At 37.8% G+C, this 26,413-nt stretch overlaps 1 protein-coding gene across 3 annotated transcripts in view; it reads right to left on the bottom strand.

The window, feature by feature from the left end:
- Window positions 1-962: 962 nt before the first annotated feature.
- Window positions 963-26,413, bottom strand: part of DCAF6 (DDB1 and CUL4 associated factor 6) — an 81,574-nt gene continuing 56,123 nt past the window's right edge. For all 3 annotated transcript variants that reach the window (XM_027722393.2, XM_027722397.2, XM_027722358.2), the window contains 9 exons: window positions 25,957-26,062; window positions 23,297-23,412; window positions 22,421-22,504; window positions 21,929-22,250; window positions 11,183-11,321; window positions 6,421-6,577; window positions 4,944-5,032; window positions 2,354-2,459; window positions 963-1,408 (listed from right to left, as the gene is read on the bottom strand). In XM_027722393.2, the coding sequence (XP_027578194.1) occupies window positions 1,344-1,408; window positions 2,354-2,459; window positions 4,944-5,032; window positions 6,421-6,577; window positions 11,183-11,321; window positions 21,929-22,250; window positions 22,421-22,504; window positions 23,297-23,412; window positions 25,957-26,062 (1,184 nt within the window). In that variant the 3' untranslated portion in view covers window positions 963-1,343. The remainder of the gene's footprint in view (window positions 1,409-2,353; window positions 2,460-4,943; window positions 5,033-6,420; window positions 6,578-11,182; window positions 11,322-21,928; window positions 22,251-22,420; window positions 22,505-23,296; window positions 23,413-25,956; window positions 26,063-26,413) is intronic.

The following is a 26,413-nucleotide window of genomic DNA, read 5'->3' on the forward strand; positions in this document are numbered from 1 at the left end:
GAATCTTCGCTGTTACTGGTGGCTGAGTTCCATGTTAATTCCCACTTCTCCTCCCTCACAAATTCCTCTTCATCTCTTCCAATTGTTTTAGTGTTCCCACCTCCCTCTACTTCTGTGCTTTATATCCCTTCCCCACATCCCTTCAGCCTGCCTGCACTGTGAATCAGGACATCAGAAAGTTGTGCTAATGTTCTTTTTCATTTAGTGTGGGGAATTCTTTTTGTTGAGGTAAGCAAAGTTGGTGAAGGCTGTGTGATGAATGTGTATTTTAATGACAAAATAAAGCCTCCAGTACCCTCACCCCCCTGATTTAGAATTCTTCCCAGCATTCTGTAATCCCCAAAGGAGCCTCTCAGCGTCTGCCATCCTTGGCAAGAACTGCCATTGAGCAAACCACTCTCCACTGCTCCACCTTCCTTCCTTCACTTGCTCTCCCCCATTGCCATCCAAAAACGTGTGGAGAAAGGGGAAAGCCTGTTATGCAGACTGAACTACCTTCCTTCCCAAATAATTGGGAAATTCCCAAATAATATTCCTTCCTCCCAAGTAAGTACTCCTATGAAGCAATGCATGGGAACTTTCAAATTCACGTTCCTTTGCACTTCATTTAGCCTTTCCTAAATCCAGTGGAAATGAAGATATATCTGCTGATGTTGCAAAGAATGGAAACTCACAGATCAGTGAAATACAACTATTTCACCAGCATTACAGATTCAAGCCTGGAGAATGGGAAGTGGCACCATAAGACTGATGGCACCATAAAACCCACAGATGTGTGGTTTGCCTGCGGAAGTGCAAGAACCGAGAGATATGGGATCCCAAAGTCACAGAGAATCCCAGTGCTCACTGTAAGAAATAACTGTATTTGTCACTCCACAAACATTGTAAGAAAGAATGCAAATGAAGGCAGTAATGGGGTTATAGTTACAAGGTGATAAATCGCAAAGAAAAAACCACAGAACTACTTAAAACAACCAAATCTTTTAATTAGAAAGCAACAAACATGCAAACAGCAGGTATAGAAATTTATTTGAACCAACGTTTTTACTATAATGAAAGTTACTTTAAAACATTGATCCAAGCTCCCACATTTGCAGGTTAAGGAAAATATTGCACTTTGCATCTTCTAGCACCCCTCATACATGGCAAAACGTTTGAAAAACATTTTTGCTTATTTTAACTTGCACACTCTCCCCAAGTCATGCACACAGTCATTCGAAAACAAAAGGTTAGGTTATCCAAAAGCAATACCTTAGAATTGCACTAAAGCTCTGTAAGGAAAAATATAATTAATGTCTTATACAAATTCCACTGACGTCTCGGTGCTCGCACACAACTGCCAGTTACTCTTCGTCTTCATTTTCGTTCTCCTGACCAGATCCTTCTGATCTGTCGCCTTCCAATCGGTCTGTAAAACACAGAGATTTAGTAAAGAGAACTTACAAAATTGTCTTTTTCTGGTAACTATAAAATACTCTCTCCCTGGGCTGTTACAGAAGGGGCGGTGGCTGTGGGTTATACGGTAGAAGAAAGTCTGTGTGGACTGACAAGCAGAGAGTGGGTAGGAATGATGCCACAAGAAAGGAGAAGAGGAGAAAAGCCCTAAAGGATTTCCAGGCATAAAAGGGAAATTTGTGTACAGAAGGAAAAACCTTGTAGCTGCTGACTGGCTGTCAGCACAGGGAAGATGAATGCAAGCGTAACATTAAAATGAGATGGCGAGTACAAGGGACTGAAGTGCTGTTCTGGGGAACTGACACTAGAATAGCTGCAGTTAGAAATCTGAATACTCCAGAAACTGGGGGATCACTGTCTGTCACTGAATGCATCAGAAAAAGTACCTTTTGATGTGCATGTTTAGAAAAGGGCAAATACAGAAACGTGCGAGGCAACATGACTGGATCAACATCAATCCCTCAAACAACATGCACTGTCAGGTTAAGAAACACTCCACTCAGCCATAACAGAGTTTTGCTGAAATTGTTGCAAACTCAAGTGTTGGGCAGTTCTTTTGGTGTTTTATTCCAAAGAGACTCCCCATATTCAATATCTACAGTCCCCTTCACCTTCACCTACAGGTCTGTCAGCAGCTCTGTCAGGATGGATAGCATGGTGAATGTCTAAAAATACATTTTGATCTTTGTTTTGGGGTAAAAACAGCTACAAGAATGTTGCAAGCCTCACACTAAAAAGCAATTCCTAAGAACTTCTATTAAGAGAACCTTGAACAACCCTTGAATCTTTTCACCAGCCCCAAGTATAGCCACAGACAGCTGAAGGTCTTGATGATTCTCCAGTCCATCTGCTATTTCACAGACCAGCGTCATGGGCGAGCTGTTCAGGAGTCTCTCACCTGCTCTTATGTGATTCAACGAAGCCAACATTCGTAGCATGAAAGAAGCTGGAACAGTAATAGTGTTTCTGGTCTCTTCCAGCATTAGTTCATTACGGGTTATAACCTGGAGGCAGGGAAGGATAAAAAAACAGCACCAGAAATAAACACAAAATTGTACTGCATCAGTATGGGTTTATAGATACAAAGCTCCTACGCAAAAGCCAAAATTACAATAAGGGACCAATATTTTAATAATTACTATTGAATACAGTTACTTCAACTGTATATGGTAAGAAAAGCCAGACTCTGCCTACAGTGTCTAACTGTCTGTCTAAAGAACATTCTAGTAAGATCATCATTCATTGTCCACATGCACGGTAGATATCTGAGAAAAACTTCTGAAATGAGTTCTTGCATGAAGTAAAGCAGAGTGATGAGAGAAAGTGCTGTTCCAGATGGCAACTGTTGGAGAGAACAAGTTCCAGCACCAGTGCTGGCCAAGAATGTGGGAAGGAAAAGAGCTGAGGTTACCCTAAACTCCTACCTTCATGCTGCCTGAAACTTTTGGAGAAAATCCAAGGAACACAAGCAATTTTCTATCCCAGTTCTGGAACATTCTTCAGCTCCATAATTCTTTCTAAACAGATCTACAGCTTGCCTCTAAATTACTTGAAAGAGCCAGTTCCTGCTGTCTCAGTTTAAAGGGAAAAAAATCCACTAATGAATACTTTTAGCTCTCTTGCCTCATTCCTTCCTCATGGTACTTCCTTGCCATCCTTCTTTCTTCCCCATTAAGTTCTAATCCCACACTGTTGCTGGTCTCTCAGCTTTTTGACTATGTTCTTCCATTTATCACTAAGCACAAAAGTTTCTTTAGGTGGAGACAAGCTCTGCCTGTTATTCAGTCCTTCCTCCCAGATCAGCTGCTGTAAGACAGGAAAATAATGCATTTCTTTTTCTCCTTGAGACTCCTCCAAGCCTGTTCCTCTTGTAAGGAACAAGTTCTTGCAAATGTTTGCAGTGCCCTTCTCCCAGCCAAACCAAATCAGCTCTTCCCTGTCATTCTCAGCTGTTCATCAGGTACTTTGCACAGCTGATAACTCCCTAACAGAAGCAAGCTGAGAAGGCAGCAGGAAGCCATTTTTTCCTCTTTCACCCCCTATTTCTCCAGTGCATCATCAGTAACACCCCCTGACAACCTCCTTCTGATGCTTTTTCTCTATTCAGAGGTTTGTTCCTGTCTCTGCTGTCTTTTCCTATTCACTGAGGTCACGGCCTCTCTCAATTTCCCCAAACACAACACCTTCTACCTAGGTCTTCCCTTCCACGGAAAATTCAGTTTAGGTATGTTCCACACTTTCTCTAGCTAATCTTAACATGGTGAAAACTATTTTATTGCTACAAACACCTCCTGTCCTCTACATAGGTGTTTCAATACAGGGATTAAATTAAAATACAAAAACCATGTCAAATTACAAACCGCACTGCAGTCGACTTTTCTGAAAGTTCTACAATTTTTAGTAAAGAAAAAAATAATCAAATCTCTAAATGTTTTGCTATTATTAAAAATCAAATGACAGAAGTAACAGTACATTAACTACTTTTAGCACACGTTTATGTTTAGCAATATTTCTAAACCCCAAAGACTCCAAAACACATCACATACTAAAGCTGTCACACAACATTACAAAGAAGTGTCGCTTCTCTCAGTGCTACTGCTGCTGCTAAAAGAACAAGAAAGGTTCAAAACCCATCAGTGGATGGTTTGGGTTTTTTTCAGGGGATGTAGAGTAGTGACTAAGGGTTGTGGGTTTCTGTTTAAAATATGTATAGCACTAATAACAATATATATATATTATCTATAACAATTAGAAACCCCCCCTTTACTATATCCCTGCTGCCCAAGAGATTTCACAAAAAAAACCCCAAACTAGCCACCCCACAACCAAATCTGTCCTGTAATATTAGTTACAGAATAACATAATATTTTAATAAATTATGTTATGTAAGACACTGATATGATTATTCAGCACTCAGCTATACCATCACCCCAGGCCAGTTGCTATATACAGTTATTGCTCTGAGGGCACAAAAGCAATGTGTTACATAACTTCATATACAGACAGACTTTTATAACTGGTTGGGCTTGCAATGTTTGCTTTATTCCAGGAAGTTCCCAATTTGCAATCTTAACCTCAACTCCCCTTTATCCCACTGAGCATTTAAGAGGATTGATTTTTGCACTCTCCATTCTCCTGTATATCACTGTATTTCCTTCAGTTTATTTCCTTCAGTTTTCCCTTCATTTATTTGTTTAGAAACAGACACTACCTTAATTTATTAATTCCTGCCAGTTTTCCTTCTGAATCTGCCTGTTCACTTCTTCCCTGCACATAATACATTTCTAGGAGAGTTGATGAAATGCAAAGTGCCTCTGTGTGCTGCCAAGGATGTGAAAGTTAACTATTCTAAAGGGCAGCTTTTTATTTGTAGCTCATTTGTTGAGCATTAAGTAACTCTGCTAATTCAATATTAGTAATTTGTACCAAAGGCTTTTATAGCCTTAGAAGATGCAACATTACTATGAAAAAGGAGGAAAGGTTCTTACCTCATCTGCAAGTTTTCTGTTAAAAATCTTGGATTCTTCCAATGGTGACCAGATTTTTATATCATAATCAATACCCGAAGAGGCCAGAACTGGAAGTAAGTAACAGTAATTCTTAAGTGTGTTATGAATTACATGAAGAAAACACATGCAAACATCAATAGCCTTCTGTTTTAAATTAAAAAAGCACCAGACTTTGCAAAAGATAGAAGCAGAAAGTAAGAAAAAACCCAGCCACTACTAAAGCATTTCTGCTGACAGCTTGATAATACATTACATACATTAATAATAAAGCCTTAGGATTCCTAGACCCAGATACAAAAGCAGAACCAAGATAATTTCAAATGTATTTTGACATTTGATCATTTCAGTGTATTTCATGTAAATTTATTTTCTATTTAAATATGAAGATGCAATGGATGTTCTTATAAACACTTATTAAAATACGAAAACCAAAAAGTTGCAGAACATTCTCTAGGTCATTGCACAAAAACCACGACAGGAATTAAAATTCCATAGAAACATCTCAGTAGCTGGAAAACTGTACAAGATTAACTGTCCTAGAAGGAGATTGACCTCTCCATTACATTTTCAGTGTGTGACAGGAGGAGAGTTGCACTCCAACAAGAAATGAGCAAAACAGTGAGGGCACCTGGAAAGATGCTTCCAAAGGAAGTATCCAACCCAGCCACACACTCAACACATATCCAGGAACTCAATTTCAATTAAAAATTTAAAAGTTCGAGGCTTATCCAATGTAGGGCAGTATTCCATGTTTCCCCAAACTGTCCAAAAAACCCTCAGCCTCTTTTGGTATCATTATAACAGCTTTTTTTGCTAATTTGACTGTTCCTATGTAAGCTATGAAAGAAGAAATAACACAAATACTTTCTCTGACTGTGTCAGAGGCTACAGAATGGTTCAGGTTTTCCAGCTACATGTGATTCCTTCTACTGCTTTAGTCCATCTTTCCAATAAATATTTTCCTCTAAATATAAATTAATAGAATTTCTATGAATTTTATTAAATTCTTCTAATCTCACAAAGCCAGTGAGGTGGAGACACCCACTTCACTCAATTTTTTTAATAGAGCCAAGCAGAGACCAGATTCCAATATAAATTCCCAAAGTGTTGCTGGCATTTCAGTGACCCCACGTTTCCCTCATTAGTGTCATGGAAAACATTTGATATATTGAGGGCAGCAAGAAATGGAGATTCTTCTTGCTACATCTGACAATACTCCTATAAATACTATGTCAGTAATAGCTTCATTTCAATACATTATTGAGTAAGGAGGGTTTTCAGGGCCAAAGGTCCTTTAGCAAGAGGCAAAATTAAAAGCAGTATTATCTAATTTATACGGGAAAAAATGAACAATAGTTCATTAATCTTTGCAATTCTCTATTGAGCACAGAGTTTAGGAGTGAGCTTTAAAATGCTCTACACTATAGATGCAGAGTGTGAAAAATTAGGATCTTACTTGGGTCAAAGGGATGAGGCTGAAGACAGTTCACCACGTGATTATCAGCTTCCAGCAGCATGAGATGCTCAGCAGTGTGTCGGTCCCATATAAAAATATGGCCACAGTCTGAACCACTCATGACAAAGTTAGATCCCCAAAAGTTGGCTTCCTTTATCTGCAATAAAAACAAAAATGACTTTGTAAGACTATCCAGTGAGAAGCTAAGAGCACGCTCCCATTTCTGCAACAACACTGCTGCTGAAGGAAAAGCCCTGCATATGCAGAAATAAGATTCAAGAAAATTTAAAGGAAACGTTTAAAAAAGAATGGTTGGGAAAAAAAGAAAGTTCAGAAGGTTATAGATCTCCAGAGCAAAGTAGCTGCTAACAGAAAGAAGAAGAAGGAGAAGGAGAAGGAGAAGGAGAAGGAGAAGGAGAAGGAGAAGGAGAAGGAGAAGGAAAAAAAGGAGTTAGTGAGGGAAGTGACCCGTACTTATCAGAAGTGTCCCCATGATATCAGCAAAGAGTACATGGCCAATTTATTATTTCAATTTTATTTTTTTTTTAAATGACACATATTGCTGTGTATAAATTTAGAGAGTGAGGTAAAACTGATCTTGCAAAGGCACTGAGTTGTTTGAGGGCCCACAGTTCACACTGAAGGTCATTCCAGCACCTTGGGCCAGTTTATGGAATTTTACTTTGCACTGACTAGACTGGCATCACATAAATTATATTAATTCTTAAATCACCTGTCAGAAATTATAATTGGGTGATATTTGGGTTTGGCCTACAGCTAAATCCTCTATAATGTTATTGTTAATGCAGTAGTTTGACCCTGGATTAGAATTGGCTGTAATTAAACATTCAAGGGAGGCTTCTCTGATTAGAGAACATTTGAAGAAGGAAATCGTAGAGCTCTGAGAATAACATGGTAATCATTTCTGCATGAAAGGTGCACAAATTACTCGAGAATTTTTCATAAACCAGAAAATCTGGGAGGCAATTCACAAACACAGAACTGTGATTTAAAGTGTGCTCATCTGTGAGTGAACACAACTGGGCTGGATGTGCCATTGACTGAAGGGACTGGAGAAAGGTCCAGGGTCCTTGGGAAGGCTTCCAGAAAACCAGATCCCGGGGTTTTAGGAAACACTACGCTCGTGCTCCAGGCTACCATACTATATAATGATTTGTTACATAATCTATTTCCCTTTCCTTTTGTGAAGGGCTCTTGAGCTCTGTAAGATATTCCTGGGCTCATCAGCCTGGTTGTTCTGGGCACACTTTTGCTGACAATGCTGTGATGGTCAGACTGTCTTGTCCCTTACTCTGAGAATTAAACAAAACAGAAGAGATAGTCAATGACAAGACAGCTAACTTGACGTGTACTTGACTTGCAAAAGTCTTTGGGAGACAAGGGAGTCAATAAATCTACACTTCCCCCCCCCCTTTGTTCCCATCCCTATCCCCGAAATGTGGTATTGCCACAGTATTATAAGAACAACGTTATTATCTGATAACTTATAAATATGAGTTATACTTTGGTATGGATTCACACATTTATTATTTATATTAACTATACTATTTATATTTCTTAAATGTTATTTATAAGTAATTAATTGTGTAGTAAATGTAGTATCTATTAATTGTGTATTTACTAATTGTGTATTTACTACTCCTTGAGAGTTTCAGAGATCTGCAGTCTCAGGAGTTTTGGAACTGACAGCAGCTGAAGCAGCCTCTGTGCATTAAACAGAGCAGCATTAGAATGGAAATGACGGAAATCGCAAGCCAGGAAAAACGGTGGTAGTATCAGATATCCATTTCCTTGAAATATAATGTTGATACTATGCTACACCTGCTAGTTTCAAGATACCCTGATGATCACAGCCTGAAAGAATGTGGCTTATTCAATTTCTGAGCCAAAAAAAGCCACCCTAGAATATTTTTTTTCCAAGAAACAACTCTTAGGTTTGCTAAATGTAGAGTGATCTTTCTGTGCCAAGGTCCCTCTTGCCCTCCCTTCCTAAAAAAGTTGTAACCCAAATGATGCCCAGCAATTAGTCTGAATAAACAAAAATGGGTCACTTCCCTCACTAATAGGAAGAATCTTCTTCAGAAATCACTTCTGGTTTCACTCAGAGCAGGACTTCAAAATAACCATTGTTAAATATATGCAACTGTGTCATGTACAGGGTGAGAGGGTGGAGGGGGTGGCAGAAGGAGAGGGGACATTGCTTCAACAACAGCCAAAACACTCAGCCACGAGATGTGAGCTCTGAGCTCCACAACAGTCTCATGTTCGTGCAGGAGGAAAGAGCCTGGAGGGTTAAAGTGTTGTCTTGTGTGCAGGATTGTTGTTTAAAGAGTTCCCAGTGCCTCCTACAAACTCTTTAAACTGACACACACTGGGCAAGTTTACATTTCTGTGTGGACAGAAGTTCCCAGTGCAGCAGCTTTCAGAGTTCACACAGGTGAGTTCCAGTGTTCGAAGTCTACTTTGGTATTTAAGAATAATACTGGCATAAGGGACAGAATTTTGCATTTGAGACTATTTACACAGGATTCTACTATGAATTATTTTCCAAGTAATGCCTCGTAATAAAGCTCTAAAGAAGGCAGTGCCTGTATCCTTATATTTCTTTTTGCAGTTTCCTCAGAAAATGCAGTGAAGAAAAGGATAGGGACGTTGTCTTCCCTGTGCTTTGCCTCAGCTGTCTTGATACAGAATCACTAGTAAGTTGAACCATTAATGCTGTTAAAAATATGTACTTTATTTCCAGCACAAGTATATCCAGTTTTAAATTTCAGGCTTGGTAGATCTTTGTCTACAGAATATGTACCAGTGATTGCAGGCAGTGCAATAAAGTCATCCTGATGTCTAAAAATAGGCCAGAGAAACTGCATTCCTGAATTCTGTAGTGAATTCCAATATATTAACTTTTGGCAGCTTTTGTCTTATAGCTCCTCTTAGTACATATTTTCATTATCCTGTTACATCTAAATTATCCCCAGTAATAAATAACTTAATATTTTAATTTTCAGTTATGACCTCTTCCTGTTTCATTCGTATTCTTTTATGTAACTGCTGATTTTACCTTTCTAATATTAAAAAAATTCAATTTTAGCATCACAGAAATAAACAGAATTGAAATTCACATTTAAAAATTTTGGAGTTTTTTTTCAAGCTCATATACACACTCCTATTGTATGAATACACAACTTATCCCATTTATCCTTTACACTCTGATGTTCTATTGAAGAAAAGTTACTTTGAAATCCACACTTTAAAAGGGGGACTCTGGACTTAGGAAAAGTGGATTAAAGGAAGAATGTCATATGTATAAAAAAATAAGATTATAGAAACATTCCAACCCCACAAATGATGCAAGCAAAGATCAGTATAACAGTACTTATCTTTTGCTTTCTGACAATGCAAGAATTACACTTGAATATGCTTATTAAAAAAAATTTTAAGATTATCAAATTAAATTCTCAAAAGTAAGGAACTATCAGAATTATTCAATTTGCCTTCATAATCTTAATTCACTTAATTAATATATATATTGGAAGGGAAATGTCATCAATCCTTGCCTTGCAGGAAAGAGGGGATCACTCAAAACAATAAATCAAAATGGAGTTTGAGACCATAGAGACCAACAGGGAACATTACATTGTCTTTCGTTGTGTGTTCCTTGTCATAGGTGCTCATGTGAAACAAAAGCAAAAAGACCAACACACAACCCAAAGAAACTAAAGAACAAAATCTGTGAAATCATCTATATAATAACACATATGCAGATGGAGACTGAATTAAGACCCCTTAGATGAGCTCTCCTTTAATATCTCTGAACCACAAAGTGTTTCATGCTAGAACATTTAAATTAATGGGGGTTTGAGCAATTAAAATTGATTTCTGAAATACAGTGCAAAACTCCTTATCATTAATCAAAGTTTATTCTAAGCCCTGTTGCTTACATAGCCTGAAATATGCATTTACTGAAGCATTTTCCCCAGCGTAATCAAAGCTATTCATACAAACTCTAGAAAATTGCTTTCGGAGGTTGGGGGACTTGTCAGATCATCTGCAAAATAACACACCAGCTACTTCTACAGAACACCACCTAGTACTCAGAACTTCACAGCTTCAAATTACTGTAAAAAGCAAAACAAGAAATAGCAAGGAAAACTGCATTTGTTTTTCATGCACCGTTGCTTTACAAACACAGTAGTTGCATTTTTCTTAAAATGCAGTATTTTACATGAAAAAGACCAAGTATCTGGTAGCCAGGTTGTGATTTAATAACTGGCACTAGTTCCTTTTTTAAATTCAGAGATGTCAAGTCTCTTCAAAACTATGATTTAATTCTCACTTTCCCTTCCAAGCTGTTCAAAATTATTATTTAATCTTAAACTTTAAAGAGCTTGGAAGGGAAAGTGAGGATTAAATCATAATTTGGAAGGTAGGCACGTTTTATACCATTTAAGATGACAGACAAAATGAAAAAGAAGTCAAGAAAAAATACCCAAAATTTCAAAGGAAGTTAAGAGGAGAGAGTCTTAAACTCAAGAACGCTAAATGCTGAGCACAGTGACAGGAGTCACATTCATTTTAATTTTCACTTAGAGCAAATTATGTGCCTTATAAATGAATACAGAAGAAAAAGTGCTTGTAATGCGCTGCAATACCCTTTTTTGGGAAGCACATCAATGGAGCAGCTACACTGATTCAGTCCCTCAAACCTGTACAGTTCCCAAAGGAGACAAAGCGTTTGTACCATTGTCCGGGAGTTCCGATGACCTTTATAAACCATCTTTATTAAAGGACGTCTGATGTTCAATGTTTCCAGTTCTTCCATCTCCTTCCTTTCTTTCCTCCTCCTGAAGAGCTCCTGGATTCGGGCGACAGCGGATCGTCTACAAAGTGCAGACAAAGAGAACAGCACTGAGAGTCCCCCCCTAAACACTGAGCTGGGCTATCGAAAAGGACTATAAAATAATAATTAGGCACTCAAACACATTCTCCATGAGTTTGAAACAGACATCAACATTATCCCAAATGTAAAATTACAGAGTTGAATTTTTTCCATCCTGGCTTAGAACAAGAATAGCATGCAAGGCAGTGGAATGTCAAGTGGTGCCAGGTTTTATTCCCCCTCTGTAGAACAAACTTCAGCTGTTGGCAAAATTCACATGCTATTTTATTCTTCAGTGCTAGGGAAATCCCTCCACCCATAATGAGGTAGCAAGGTTCTGAAGTGAAAAACCTTTGCCAGAACAGAAGGTTTTAAATTTTAAAACGTTATTAAGGATCTGGTGAGCCTGCCAGAGTGATTTGGTTTTTCCATAAAATTTTGTTCAATGTATTTCTCCTCACTGTTTCTGTATGAGAAGACTGAAGATTTAGGCAGCTTTTAAAAAGTTCCTACTAAGGCAAAAGATGGTTTGAGATCAATTATTGCAGCAGCTATCCCTTATGTTGGCAGCTAATATTTCCTAGAATGACAGAGGAAAAAAAGCTAAATTACGTACTTTGTTTTGTGAACGTTTAATTGCAGGAATCTGTTTTTTGATTAATCTGTGAAAAGACCTTGGTGCCAAATTTTTCCTCTTTAGCTCTTTAATTTGCAGATCCTCATAATTCCAGCTATAACCAGACCATCACATTCCAGCACCTGCATCTACTTCTTTTCCTTCCATCATTCCTTGTCAGGGTTGCTATGGGCTTTGAAGTCCGGAACACAATCCCAGGGGAATGTCACTCTCAAGATGGACCAGGTACAGGTTTTAGCAGAATGCAAGGTGTCAAAATACTACAGGAATTTATATGATCCTAAGAAGTAAACTGAGCCAGAACAGAATATATTTGGAACCTGATTACACTGCTTCCAGAAAGTAACCTGAATTTGTTCACAGGTAATGTGGTCTAGTGTTTTAGTCATTGATCCTGGAGACTCCAGCTACAAGTCCTTTAGTCCAGAAAAAAACCCCACCACATCTATCTCATCACTCATTTTCTCAGCCAGTGGTCTGCTTAGATTTTTGTTTAATCTTTGCCACAGAAGAAAGCTGCACCAAAAAGTTAAAGTGAAGTGTTATCTTACAGCCAGGCAAAGAAGGAAAATGAATGCAGGTAATGGGTCATTAATACAGATTTATTATGAAAACAAACAAACCACAAACTGTCATATGAAGACAGATAATACTGCTAAGCTTTTAAAATAAATTTTAATACTTTTTTTAATAGAAACTAGAAGAGATTTGAAAGCACTAACCAATAGATCCACTTAACACTGGGCTATTTATTATAATATATTTCTTAGATGTTTGCCTAGCAAACAGTCCCAGGGAAAATAGACTACTGCTACTTCCTTGGTGAGAGTTTTCTATCCCCTCAAAATCTCCTGTCTAGGAAATTTTCTGGTTCCTCCTTCTTATACTACACTAAATAAACACATTGTATTTGTTAGTCCTTATAATAGAGTTTCAACTTCGATCTTCAATAGATTTAAGAAGAGGGTTCTTTACAACATCTTCATACAATAGAGGGGGGGAAAAAAGAAGCCCATGTTCTTTATCTACCATGCTTTAAAGATCACAGAATATTCTCCTCACCAGTTTACTTCTACATGAAGGAAAAAGGGTGGCATGTACACGATAGGCTACATCAAACACTTGCAGAAACTTCAAACCATTGTTTGTGCATATTTGGGTTTGTATTTGCTTTTAAAAAAAGATGGGTTCTGTGTGAGAAAGTAAAAGCAAGAATCACATCATAACTGCTCTGCTACCAATCCCATCAGTGATCCCACGGCTTTGGAAAGGGCACACACAGCTCTTCAGCACTGTGAGACCCTTTGTGATTGCTATTTGTATTTTTGCTGTATTTATTCACATGAATTAATTAAAGATGTGCAGTGAAAAAGCTGAGAAGTTAAACATCATTAGGACTGACAAACCAGTAGACTTGTCCAGCTCTTTCAGAAGGGTGACTTGCTGGATAGCAGTAACAAGTCTTGGGATTAGAAGGTGGTTTTAAAGTAACTAACTGGTAAGGCAGGGTAGTTTCTTGCACATTTTTTCATCTAAACATCTCTAGAAAAATTAATCTCCTCCTCTAAATTCCCCTAGGCTTGAATATGCAAACATTTCAAAAAAACCCTCAATACTACTCAGCATTCCGAATCACGCGTTTTTAAATAAAAGCAGAAGCACAGAAGCAACTTTTGGTAAGAGCTGTCTTCCAACTAAATTGAGCTCTGAATTTAAAATCCTGATTTTGGGCCTTATTTTAAAATGCATGACTGGATTTACATTTATTTGTCTTGTAAAGGGAACGATTACCCTCAACAGGGAGCATGCAGCCAAGCACACACGGCTCTAACTGTGAGACTGTTGTGTGGAGCCCTCTAACAACATACTGCAAAAAGCAGACACCTGGCAGAGGCAAGTCTGCTCCAGAAAAGATAAATATGAGCCCAGTCTAATGGCTTTTCAGAACAAAGAACATTACAGGAAAAAGGATTCCCCCTGAGAGGTATTACTTTTTCATGACTACAGATTTTCTATACATTTTTTTTGTCGCGCGCGCACAGAAAAATGTTAAAAATCCAGCATATCTGTTTTCCTGGTGTTTTAATTTTCATTTGTATTTGTGGTAAGCAATTCCTGTCCGTGCCAACACGAAATTAGACAGCAGCCTAGTCACTTGGAGCATCAATGGATATAGAAGCATGCTGTGCAATGTGTTCTGTTCTGGAGTTCAGCTTAAGCTAAGCCTGACCGGGAGGTGCTGCTTCCCTTCCAAACTGCATGCTCTTCCAGGCACAAAATGTCAGACAAGGAGGTTTATGCACAGCCAGCTCCATCAATGGATACAGCTGTAGTATGTGTTCACTGCTTTTCCCCTTATGATCAGCCAGGTTTGAAGTCTGCAAAGTCAATTGCAAATATTAATTATCAAAAGCCTGTTTAAATGAAGCCCAAGATGAGGGGAATAGGGATTTAGAAGTGAAGCTGTTATTTTTTTTCAGTTAAACATAGCTTACAAACAACAGCAACAAAAACCCCACAAAGATCTTGTGATGCAGACTGATGCACAGCTATATATCCTACATGGAGAGAAATGGAAAAGATGTAAACATGGAAGTTAAGCCTTAAAATAACTAAATTGTCACATGGGGTATTTTCTGTATGTTTAGAACTTCTAAAGTGTAATGAGGATATTTTTTTATACAAAAATCTGTACAATTTGCACAGTTAAATAACTAGAGTGTTAAAGGACAATAATGCAGTTGCTGCCATAAAATTAATCTGGTACCCCAGATAATCCTGCCTCTTCCAAACCCGTTATCCCAGACTGACCATCTCCTGAGCTGGGCTGCAGAGCTGGATGCAAAGCTCACGTCCACCTGCTTTCTTTTCCCATCCCTCTTGTCTCAGCTCTGCATTGAGTGCTGAGCTCAGTATTGATTCCTCCAGTATTAAGGCTTTTTGCCACTTCTGAAGTTTCCAAATTTACTTTCACACAAACTCTCTTTTTCCTGGCAGGCTGCTTTGGCTTGGAGGGACCTTAAAGATCACCTGGTTCCAATGCCCTGCCAGGGGCAGGGACACCTCCCACCAGACCAGTGCCTAGCACAAGCCCTGGTTCCTTCTCTTATGCTCTTTCAAGTTTAAAATATTATTTTTTCCCATGCTGTTGCCATCTTCTTGTTTGAACTATTTTCCCTGTCCAAAACAATTGCAGGGAACCTGAGGCTTGTATCCATTAATTTAGATCCTATTTCTCCAATGCCTTTTGCTCATTTGGACAACACTCTCAGGCACAGGGTGTGATACCTGGGCTTGTCCTGTGCAGGGCCAGGAGTTGGACTCAATAATCCTTGTGGGTCCTTCCAACTCAGTATATTCTGTGTTTCTAATAATATTTTGTGAGTGTGTGTGTATCTAGACCAGTACAGCAAACCCTTGATCAAGCTCTGCCTTTTCTTTGTTGATCTTGTAAAGGAATCCACTTGCCAGCTCCCATGCTCCTGCCCAAGACTCCCAAAGGCTTGTTGTAACAAGCTGGCTATCAGCACCAAAGTCAAATCTGGCTCGGGAAGATGACTAATTAATCATTGTCCTGGTCTGCACCCCAACCCATGGCTTCTCTTGCAATTTTTCTCCCTCCCTGGGGGAGAGTGATCCTGGAGCCGTGTGGGGCTGAGCTGCCTGCTGCAGTTAACCCACAACCACCATATTAAGATAGATCCCTCTTCTAAATACTAAGATTTGATTATATTTCTGATATTAATTACTAAATAACCATCTTCTTTTAGAAGCCTCTGAACCTATGGAAGAGATTTACTACTGCTGTCAAATTTCAAGCGTTGAGATAATTCAAAACCAAAGGCAAACCCATCATGTTAACAGCACATTGACACTAACCTAAAGCCCAAGTTATTTCACTGCTGATCATATGAAAAGAAATGTTTACTGTCACTCACTCCTAGATCATTTCCCAGCCTTCAAACACAATCAATGTTTCAATTATTCTCAGCTCCAAAACATTTTTAAGTTTTCATCTGATATGCTGCCAAATGACAATGAAAATTAGAAAGAAAAAAAACCACTGATAAAAAAATTGTATGCTGGATGCATCATTCACTTTATATTAAATTCATAGCAATATGAAATAAATGTCCCCCTGGGCTGTGCTGAAGAGCTGAAGAACTCCATGGTAAGCGTGTTCAAAGAATGCTTATTGTGAAATTTAAAGTACAAAAAGTACACAGATTCCTGAACCTCTAATTGCAGCTAAGATGGAAATATGAGACAAAGAATTACACGTCTGCACTATTTTCCTGTAGGCATTTAAAATGTAGGACTCAGGGTAAGTCTTTTATGAAGCACATCCTGAGTCTTTGCCCTTCCAGCCACACAAGGCCAAGATGTTAATTCTCACCAGTGGAGTGACTCTGTGCCATTTCCCCTGTATATGGCCTTTGACTTCAATCACAGTAGAGTTTCTCCCTCCTAAGGCATGTGGCCAAACACAATTACCCAAATTGCCTTATATGTTCTTACAACTTCACTCAAGTATTTCAGTGAAGAATATGAGAGCGAGTGACTTTTTCATTTAACTTCATTAAAAGAAGTATTGTCTAAGATCCAGCGTGTATCTTGCTCGATATGGATTGCCAAATACAGCTCTAATAATTATGCTCAGTTCCATAACCTTGTTCAGACAAATATAAATAGTCTCTGATACATGTATTTTTATATTGTTGTCTAGAACTGGATGTTCTCTACTACCAGACAAAGCAACTCAGCAGTGGCACATGCAAATATAACTCGTTCCTCAGCAGCTACATTTAAAAAAAAAAAAGGTATTTCTTTTCACAAACTACACACTTTTCAAATTCCATTAATTTCTATGGCACACAGTAAACAGGTTAATAGGTTGTTAAATGTATACACTGCCATTTCTTTTCAATTTCCATGCAACACATGCAGCTAAATATAACTCAAGCAATATGCTCTGTAATTCATAGCAATTGAAGTATAGCAATTCTTAAAATGCCAGTTAGATACGAAAAACAAGAACCTGAGAAATCCAATATATGGCAATAAAAAGGAGGAGGGGAGGAATAAAATAATTAATTACCTCATTATTCTATCACCTATCGCTGTTCCTCTGATATTATATCTAGTAAAGGGAATAACAACTGAAGTCATTCAAAAATGCTGGGTATCATGTTTTTAAAGGTTAACATCTATTACAAAATGTGCTCTATGTATTTATTCCAGCTGAGAAGATTCCTTCTCAGGGTGTCAGTATATAAGACTACTTTGATTTCAGCAAAAATATTCAGATGACATAACAGTACACAAAGTTGATCTTATAAGATACAGTACTTCTTCATAGATCACAGCAGACATGGAAGCAGCTGCATAATCATTTCCGTTTTACATTCATATTTCTTTAAATTTGAACCTGCTAGTTGTAACATTTTCCAGGCTTAGCCTCTGCTCACAGATCAGCTTCTGTCAAAGTCCAAACAAAATTAATTCAGTTGTTTATGTAGGAAAGTAGCCCCCAGAGAGCTTTTTTGAGTAATCTGTGAAAATTAAGATCAATCTATTAAAAACTGCACTCTGGACAAGAAGAACATACATTTTGCCTAGATTTCTTCCCCCTCCCACAGATTACAATGTACAGTGCTAAGGCAAGCCATGCTCCCTGTCTCTGTTCCAACTCAACTTGCTGGACTCAGTAAGTTTTAAACAAGATATGCTTTGTGCAGACCTGCACATATTCGTAATTTATACATATCCTCAGATTTGTAAGAGAAGGGATCTTTTCCTCTGGGTTCCCCTAAATGTAGAGAAGGTTATTTTCTCTGATGAGTATCTGGCAAAACTATTTGGTTGTACAAAACAGGTTTCTTTTTTTTTATTATTTTTTATTTCAAAATATTCTGTGCATTTCCTTATATAATTTCTTAAAAAGAACATGTACTGACTAGCCCAGTGATGTGAAAAAATGAAATAACTGTTTAACTTCTTTTAGTCACCTGTGAAGGACATTCCTATAGTGATGCTCTAGAAATTCTACCGAAAAAAAATCAGGTGTCACATCCTCAGTTATTCCTTTTAAAGAAATGTCCTTAGGTGTCAAAACTATTCCCAGCTGATTCCTAGTCAACATGCAGCTGACTTAGCCAACCAACCAAAGGATCATGATATTCCCACACATTTTGTTGATAGTATTTAAGTCCTTTTCAAAATATTAAAGCAGCTGCAAACCTTGCACAATCTTTCCTGATAGTTCAGTTTCAGGTGAGTTGGTGAGAAACCATCTGTGTCTTGAGATTTATGAGCATCCCCAAAAAGATATTATGTGCCTTGTATCTATTTTTAGATTATTTAAAGAGAGAAAAAGATCAAATCCTCAGCTTGAGAACATTAAAAGTTGGATTTGTACCTGAATAAAATTCAAATAATGGAAGCCTTGTAAACATTAGATATGCAAAATGGGCAACATTCTGTTTATACATCTGAAATCTACATCCACCTTACTAAAAATAAAGTGAGACCAGCAGCATTGATGCAGCAGGAAGTTGTCAATTTATTTAACTGCAGGTACTGCCAACAGAGCAACCAAAAGGATATTTCTGCCACTTCCTTTCCTTAAGAGGAAGCTAAAGATCATAATTTCAGAGTACAAAAGAAGAAGTTTACTCTTCTTTTCTCAGTGGAGAAAGTTGTACTTTACAGTGGGGAAGTTACTCTGAGAGTTTCCTTTATCTTAATTTCTCCAACTGTGGAGTTTCTCCTCAATGTAAACAAGAGCTATCAGGTTAATAAGAAAACATAGCCTAAAGAAAAATAAATTGGTTGTAGTAAAAGGAAAGTAATGTTACATACTGGAAGAGGTTTATTAGTCAAACAGTTTTTAGAATTGTTTCAGAAGGCTGTGGCCTCTTTTTTATCTTTTTGTCCTATAGAAAAATTAAACATGTTTTTTCCACTGTATAAAATATGTTCACAAAAGGTAGATTATTGCAGGCCAGTATTATAACCTTCACCAGAAAGAGAAAATAAAACAAAACCACAAAGGAAAAAGCCCAAAGCAGCTTCCCCCTAGATATTCTAGAGAGAGAAAAATCTACTTTATTACTCATATATTAACGGCGTTAATTATCTTATAGGATGACACATTGGAAACTAAATTATTAGGTAAACTTGAGAAAATGAGATTTAGTAAAGGAATTGTTAGGTAACACAATTTACTAAGTGAGAAAAGAGGAAACATAAGCCTTTAGAAAGCATACTGGTGGAGTTAAGCACCAGTCTTGCAGGCAGTTTTGTTTAATATATTGCTAATAGTCTTTGAGCAGGATGTAGGAATGTATTCATGCAGGCTGTGAGGCTGGGGAACTTTATGAATGTAGAGGGGACTGAAGGATCTTGAGAAAAAAAGGTGAGTGGAAAATCAGTAGTATAAGACTGAGTTATACAGTTCTGAGCTTCCTGCTGGTGAAAGATAAGGCACATTAATTTGAAATGACGAAGTGGGAAAGACTGCAGTGCACTAATTGAGCTGGTGTCTGACCACGGGCCACCACTGAGACAGCCCTAAGCAAAGAGGGGAGAAGGATGTAACTGCAGCTCACTTGTGTCTCAGAGAATCCTCTCTAGACCAAGAGTAACACTCACAGAATTAATCCCAGCAGAATCCAAACAGGGCTGGTCTACCATATTCAGGAAAGATGTGAAACATGGAGGAGAACTGACAGGAACCAGCAGGATGGCAGGAAACCCACAGATTTTTACTGCTAAGAGTGAGAAAAACTTGGCACTCTTAAGTCTAATGAGACAAAAGCTGAAAATGGACAGGATGAGCATCATTCAAATGATAAGCACTGGGTGTGAAAAATTATTTCAATCCAAACAGTATGTTAGCACAGAACAAAATGACTAATTTTAGTTAATTTATGCCCATCACAGCAGCAATGTTTTGAGTTGGCTTCCTACTCGTTAAGGAGCCAGGGGGGTTTTATATAATTCTGATCAGTTTGTGAAAGGGATTATAGGCTATAACATCGTAGTAGTAGAGAGGACTTCCAGTTCCTTTCACTCTGTTTCATATGAGATATAAATACTCAGAGGGCTTATAGCCAGCCCTTAAGACCACCAGTGCCTGCTTTCTCTGTGGAAATCCAAATTCCTTTGAGCACACACAGGATGTCTTACTTTTCCTCAGTATCTCAGAGGGCGTAGGAGGGAACGTAATGCTCGGAAGTTAAACTAGAAAACCTCACTGCTTGCACACACACAAAAGCAGAACAATATGAATTGGTCAGGCATTAAACCTGAGTGATGGAAACCTGCAGGCAATCCTAAACCAACACTGATTAAAAAACTACTTTTTTTTCAGATTTTATCTGGGGAAAGAATAAGGGAGCAGAGGGCTGCACAGAGAATTTTAATTATACCATTCATTTAGTTGAATGCTCTTTCCTTTATGATGAATTTAAACTGTTACAGGAAGAAATCTCCCTGCACACAAAGAAGCATGTCAGATGAATTGCAACTTCATTTAAGATGTCCCCACTAGTGGGAAATTGTAACTGCTCTATGATACCTGGAAGTGTCATTCTTATCACATTACTACAAAAACTATTACATTGTAGAGGCAACGTGGTGCATGGAGAGGAGCTCTAACTCCTGCTCGGAAATGGAAATGGGATTTAAATTGCAGGGCTTTTCACAGCTTGCTCTTCAATCACTGGATCATAATGAACGTTGGCTCTGCGGTGGAAAATATTTCTGCCATTTGATATTTATCTCCAGTTACTTGGTATTGCATGGGAAGCCAATGGATTAAGACAGGGTCTGTATATATTGGCTTCTTCATAAAAACTGTCCTTTGGTGAGCAGAATTGCTCGTGCTTTGTAATAAACAACCACTGACTGTTCTTTTTGTCACTGCTGACAGTGTGGTGGCTTACAACTTTGAACTGCAAATTATTCAAAACCTTTTCTGTACACAACTATTAAATTCTTCCCGATTTCCTAATGAATACATGTTGTAAATTTCTGGAAAGAATTTGCTTTGCCAGCATAAGGAATTAGTAGCAAGATGATGCTGCCTTTGAACAGGATAGGAGTAAAGCTAAGGAACCTGACACCAGGCTACATCTGAAACTAGTAAAAAAGGTATTGTCTTATGTCACACAATAAAGATGTTGCTTAAATAATTATCACGGTTCTTAAAAAGTCCAAGAATTGAAATTAGTGAACAGAGGTGTTAAACCAACAATACCAAACGGGGGGCTGAATTCACTGAATGATTAAACAAGTATGTACAGCTGTTTATATTTTTTAAAAACCACAAAGCTTACTAAATACATCTTTTAAAAAAGCACAAAGCTTACTAAATGCCTTTTATTAATAATAACTAGTAGTCTACTTTTTTTTTTACTGGCATACACACTAATATTCATTGACCAACAAAAGTAAAAGGATTACAGTTTCTCTTTCAGAGAAAAAGTAGAGTGAAAAATTGAACACACCAGTCTTAATTTATGTACTACAAACACAGCATTGCTGAACAACAGCAGTTAAAAGCTCTTGCTTTGTCAAAGTAAGAACATCTAAAGTTTTGGTTGAAAGAAAATATAAGTCCCTGTACCCTGTATACAAATTTATGAACTTTCTATACTTATGACTACAGGGAGAATAATAAAAAATTAACTGCAAATATTTGGCACTGAGGTATTCAGCAGTCATGAAATAACCACAAAGAGTATTAGATCTGTAAGAGCCTGCCGAGGTAGGAGGGAAATTATAGCTATACATGTCTTATATACAGGCAAATTAGACTCAGCCATCAAGCTCTTGGCTATTTTAATTAATGATATGAGGCATGAGCTTCTAGATCTTTCATTCGAACAAACAGACGAAACAATTTAAAAAAAAATTATTAAAAAAGCCTTTTGCCAAGCACCAGCAGAGCTCAGTGTTCCCCTCACCTGTGTCCTGGTCCTCCTCGATACCTCGCCCCTGGGATCAGAACAGGATCATCGTCACTGTCATCGGTTTCCTGGAGAGCTGAGGTCCTGGTGGAGGACTCCTCTGGAGTTGCAAGCCCTGAGGGTTCTGGGTGTGACTGAGGTTCATCACTTGCAGCAAGCAAGTTGGCAGTGGATTCAGTACTTTGATTTGAAGTGTCTTGGTTCACACTCCTTTCATAGGAGGCTTCTTCCTCTACATTCCCAGAGGCAGCGGCAGCGTCGGGACCATTTTTTTCTGGTTGAGTTCCAGAATGCTCAGGACCAGGTTTATCTGATACAGCTAACAGAAAATATTGGGGAATATAAATCCACCATTAATGATTACAGTCTATTTTAGAAGACACCAGAAAGTCACAGAAGTTAAATTATGCATACTGAAATCTTATCAAAAATTTAGATTTTCATTCTCTACTTCTTCCTATAACTATTTGAAAGAGTACAGATACATACTTGCTTCTGTTGTCTCTACAGCTTCATCTGTAGTTTTCAGTTCTTCAGCACTCACATCTTCCTTGTGAGATTCATCAGGAACTCCTGAATTAAACAATTTAATAGTCAATCACATGATTTTATTTGGATGCACATCTATAATGCAATGACACCAGTGTTCCCAGGTCAAACCAACCAAAGCAATGCCCTCAAAGGCCATGTGTCACTTTATTGAAATCTCAGATATCAGTCACATAAAAGTCAATATATATAAACCTATCCAGTTGACCAGGTCAATACATTTACAAAGAAAAAACTATTTCTTTCTTGTTTCTTAATCTACTTGACATCCTATGAGAACTTTAGCTGCAAAAATAGCATTAATACTCTTGATACAGATGATCACTTAGTGAAAGCTATTATTTCTGAAGACAAATTAAGTTATCCCTCTCTTAAAAGGAATTATTTTTTTTAAACATTTCTCTGGAACCAGTCATTTGACTTGACTGCCTTTTTGGCAATGAATTGAGCAAGACAGCCCCATGTAGTAACATCCAGTGAGAGCTTGGAAGAAATGTAACAAAACACTGAGCACTCATTTATGATTGCAAAGTGCAGTTGTCCTGTCTTTTGATACAAGTTGTGGCACAGTATGCCCTTAAGAAAAAAGAACAATGGTTTTAGAACTCAAGACAGGGTAAGTTAACTTTGTTTCCATTTACTTGCAACCATCTCAGGTTGGTGTCTTTTTCTTTCCTAAAAAACTCATGCTCTGTGATGGCTGCATTCTGCCTTCACATGCACGTCTGTGAGGCTCCCATTGTGTCCACTGATAGTCATGAACACACAAGAGCAGCATTTTTGCCTTGGCAATACAGAAATAATGCTGGATCTTACTTGTTTCTTCACCTTCAGGCCCCGACTCGTCCAGAGCTTTTGTTTTTACAGAGTCTTCTTGGCCTTCGGTTTTGCAGTGAGTTCCACTCCCTCTAGAGCTCGAATTTGTGCTGCTCCTGTCAACGTACACATGAAAGGAAAATAATTTACAATCATGTAAATAGAGAAGATCCTTGCAAAGCACAGCCTGACACCATTGTCCTTCTCATGCAGTCCCACTGTTCTGTAACTCCTGGCAGCAGCTACAACCAACAACCTCCACAGCAATTACAAAATTCTCTTTTATTATGTCCATTGCCACTCATCCCACTTTCTATTCCCCTGCATCACAGAACCCTGTTCTCTCCTTCCTACCTTTTTTTTAACCTTCAAAGAATTTATTCATTGCTTTTCCAACTATTGTGGGAACTCAAAAGGATTCAGTCTTTTTCACTATTTGCACATTTTTTACACGTATAAATATTCAGAGGTCTTATTAGAGGTATGACAAGCTATCAGCTGAGCACTAATAAATAACCTTATCCCATTCAATTAAAAAATATGATTCAGATAAAATTCTCCAGGCCCTTCACCCTTAGTTATAATTCCTGTACCTTTTGAGGTGTGGACTTTAAGTTCTCAAAGTTTTGTTATTTCTCAGGATTTATTATAAGCTGGTATTTGACATTTACTCCCCATTCATATTTAGATAACTACTGCGGAACACCAATTTCTGTTTACAATAAGGCAAATGATTCCTCTGGATATGTGTAAAATGCTGTCCTGAATGTCATCAGAACTAATGTTTTTAGACTTTCTAGCAAAGATCTTCTTTTAGGAAATGCAAAGTCTTATTGCTGAGCTCTCTCAGTCTCTCCTGTCCCACTTCTGTGATGTGGCCTCAAACTTATGCAAATCACTGGACAAAAGCAGAAAACAAAGATGAGTTATGACAATTGTAAGCATGATTCTCAAGAATTTAGACTGACTCTTTACAAATATCTTCTTACCTGTGTAGGTTATCAATAAATATTTCATATGCTACACTGCTAGAAGCAGCACAAACCATGCTTAGTCTACATTCTTGACAATCTAGCACCTGAGAATCAGTACTTTTATTTTTTAAATTAAATGAGAGCTTTGACTCGTCTTGATTAGCAATATTCTTTGCTCATTCATGTCATAGCTGTACTGAATTTGCAGAACATAGGGAAGGTTTTGGTAGTCCTTTTAGTATTTCTTCTAAATCAAGGATTTTCAGCATTGTTTCTGAATGGCCAGACAACAAGGGTACTGCTAGACACCAAATTGAGCATTTTTACTATTTCATGCCTCATTTATAAACTTAATCATGGTCTAAACACTAAGATTTTTTTAACTCTTAGTAATCTACTTTCTAGCCCAATGCTCAATTTGCATTCACTTATTACCCTACTTTAATTTTGACTTCAATGTTATTTTTCACCCCACCAGTCACACGAAGAGGATGTTTTTGAGAGAGCAAAATAAGCCCCTATGCTTTCATTACATTAAGCCCTGCTGTCTGCTTCCATAGCAGGTTTTCCCTTTCCCCAGTTCTCCACACAACCCTTCTTTGAACCTCTGCCAACACCACCCACCACCAAAGCTGCGTTCAGTTCTCCGACCATCATGTTCACTTCCTTTATTGATTTCTCTCGTGAAATCCGTCTATCCTAAAGCATTACACAAACATGACTACAAAACTAAATGCAGAATCACTTAAAAGCATTACAGCACAACTGGTTTTTTCAAAGCTTGCTGGATTTGGACTCTAAATAAAGCATTTCAGATTCACACAGGCAAAATCTTCGTTCTTACGAATCACTGTCTGAAGTTTCCAAACTGCTGTGATCAAAGTGTATATTTTATGTCTAAAGCCACAGCACTTAAGAGTAGCTAAATATGCTTGGGTTTGTGGTTTTTTTCCCCCTCTCAATAACAAATGCCAGCAAGCATTTCTATTTACTGCCTTCTACAATAATTTTGAAAACATAAGCAGAGGAATAGAAGTAAGATGAAATAAAGTAAGGATTGTGGTTATTTTGGGAGATCCTGAGATGCTCTGCTGATAGACTGATACAAAACCAAGTAAGTCAGGCCATTAGACAGTGCATTTATTATCTGAAAAGGATGTCATCACTTTTGTGTAACATCTAAGCAGTCCACAAAGTTGATATCTTAACCTTATGCATTCATCAACACTCCTAGGACACAGAAATACTAATTTCAGTGTTTTACAACTCAGGAATTGGGCCACAGAAAGACTAATTTGCAGAATACCATATGAGAAGTCTAGTAGAGCACAGAATTAAAACATAAGCACCAGCCCCTGGACCACCTTTCCATCCCTGTACTACCCTGCTTTATAAGCCACTGATATTATGCCAGGTTTGATGAAAATAGCACATTTCAAATTATGTTTGCATTAAAGAGATTCACAGTAAATACACACACAAAAAAACCCCTCTTGTATAAATGTGATGTTAAAGTATGGCTGTCTTATGTTCTGAATGCATTATGGACTACAGCCATTTCATTTGTCTATCCACACCTAAAACCAGACATAAATCATATGGAAAATGATTTACCTACAGCTGTGCCTGACAAGTATTATTGATGTGCTGATCATGAACCACTCAAAACCAAAATTAACTTCTTACCACTCGTCAGTGAAGTCCAGTTTTATTGTGCTTGTCGTCGTTCCTTCTGTGCTGTAGTGCAAACTTAACACTGGTTCACCTGTTCCTGCTCGTGGCTTATCACTCTCTGTAAATATGGGGTTGATAAAGTTTGAATGGGAATTAGTGACACACACACAAAGTTGTTCTAATTCTGAAGGTTCATTTAGTTATCCTAGCAAAGCCAAATGTAGCAGTAACATGTATAATATCAGCTTAAGGTCTCTTACAGGCCAAGCAAAAAGTTAAAAAGTTTCAGAGTGAACACACCAAATTTGCAATGCTTGAGAAACCATCTAAAATTAATTCTAATTATAAGAGCAAACAAAGGAGATGCTGTCCTTCAACATGCAAGTAAATAAAATTGCAGATAGGTATGTGTACACACAATCTAATCATTAATAAGCAGAACCCTTTTCTAATAAATGTATTAATAAGA

The sequence above is a fragment of the Pipra filicauda genome, unplaced genomic scaffold (genome assembly GCF_003945595.2).
Source record: "Pipra filicauda isolate LSUMZ 115617 unplaced genomic scaffold, ASM394559v2 scaffold487_size526621_pilon, whole genome shotgun sequence".
NCBI classification, from domain to species: domain Eukaryota; kingdom Metazoa; phylum Chordata; class Aves; order Passeriformes; family Pipridae; genus Pipra; species Pipra filicauda.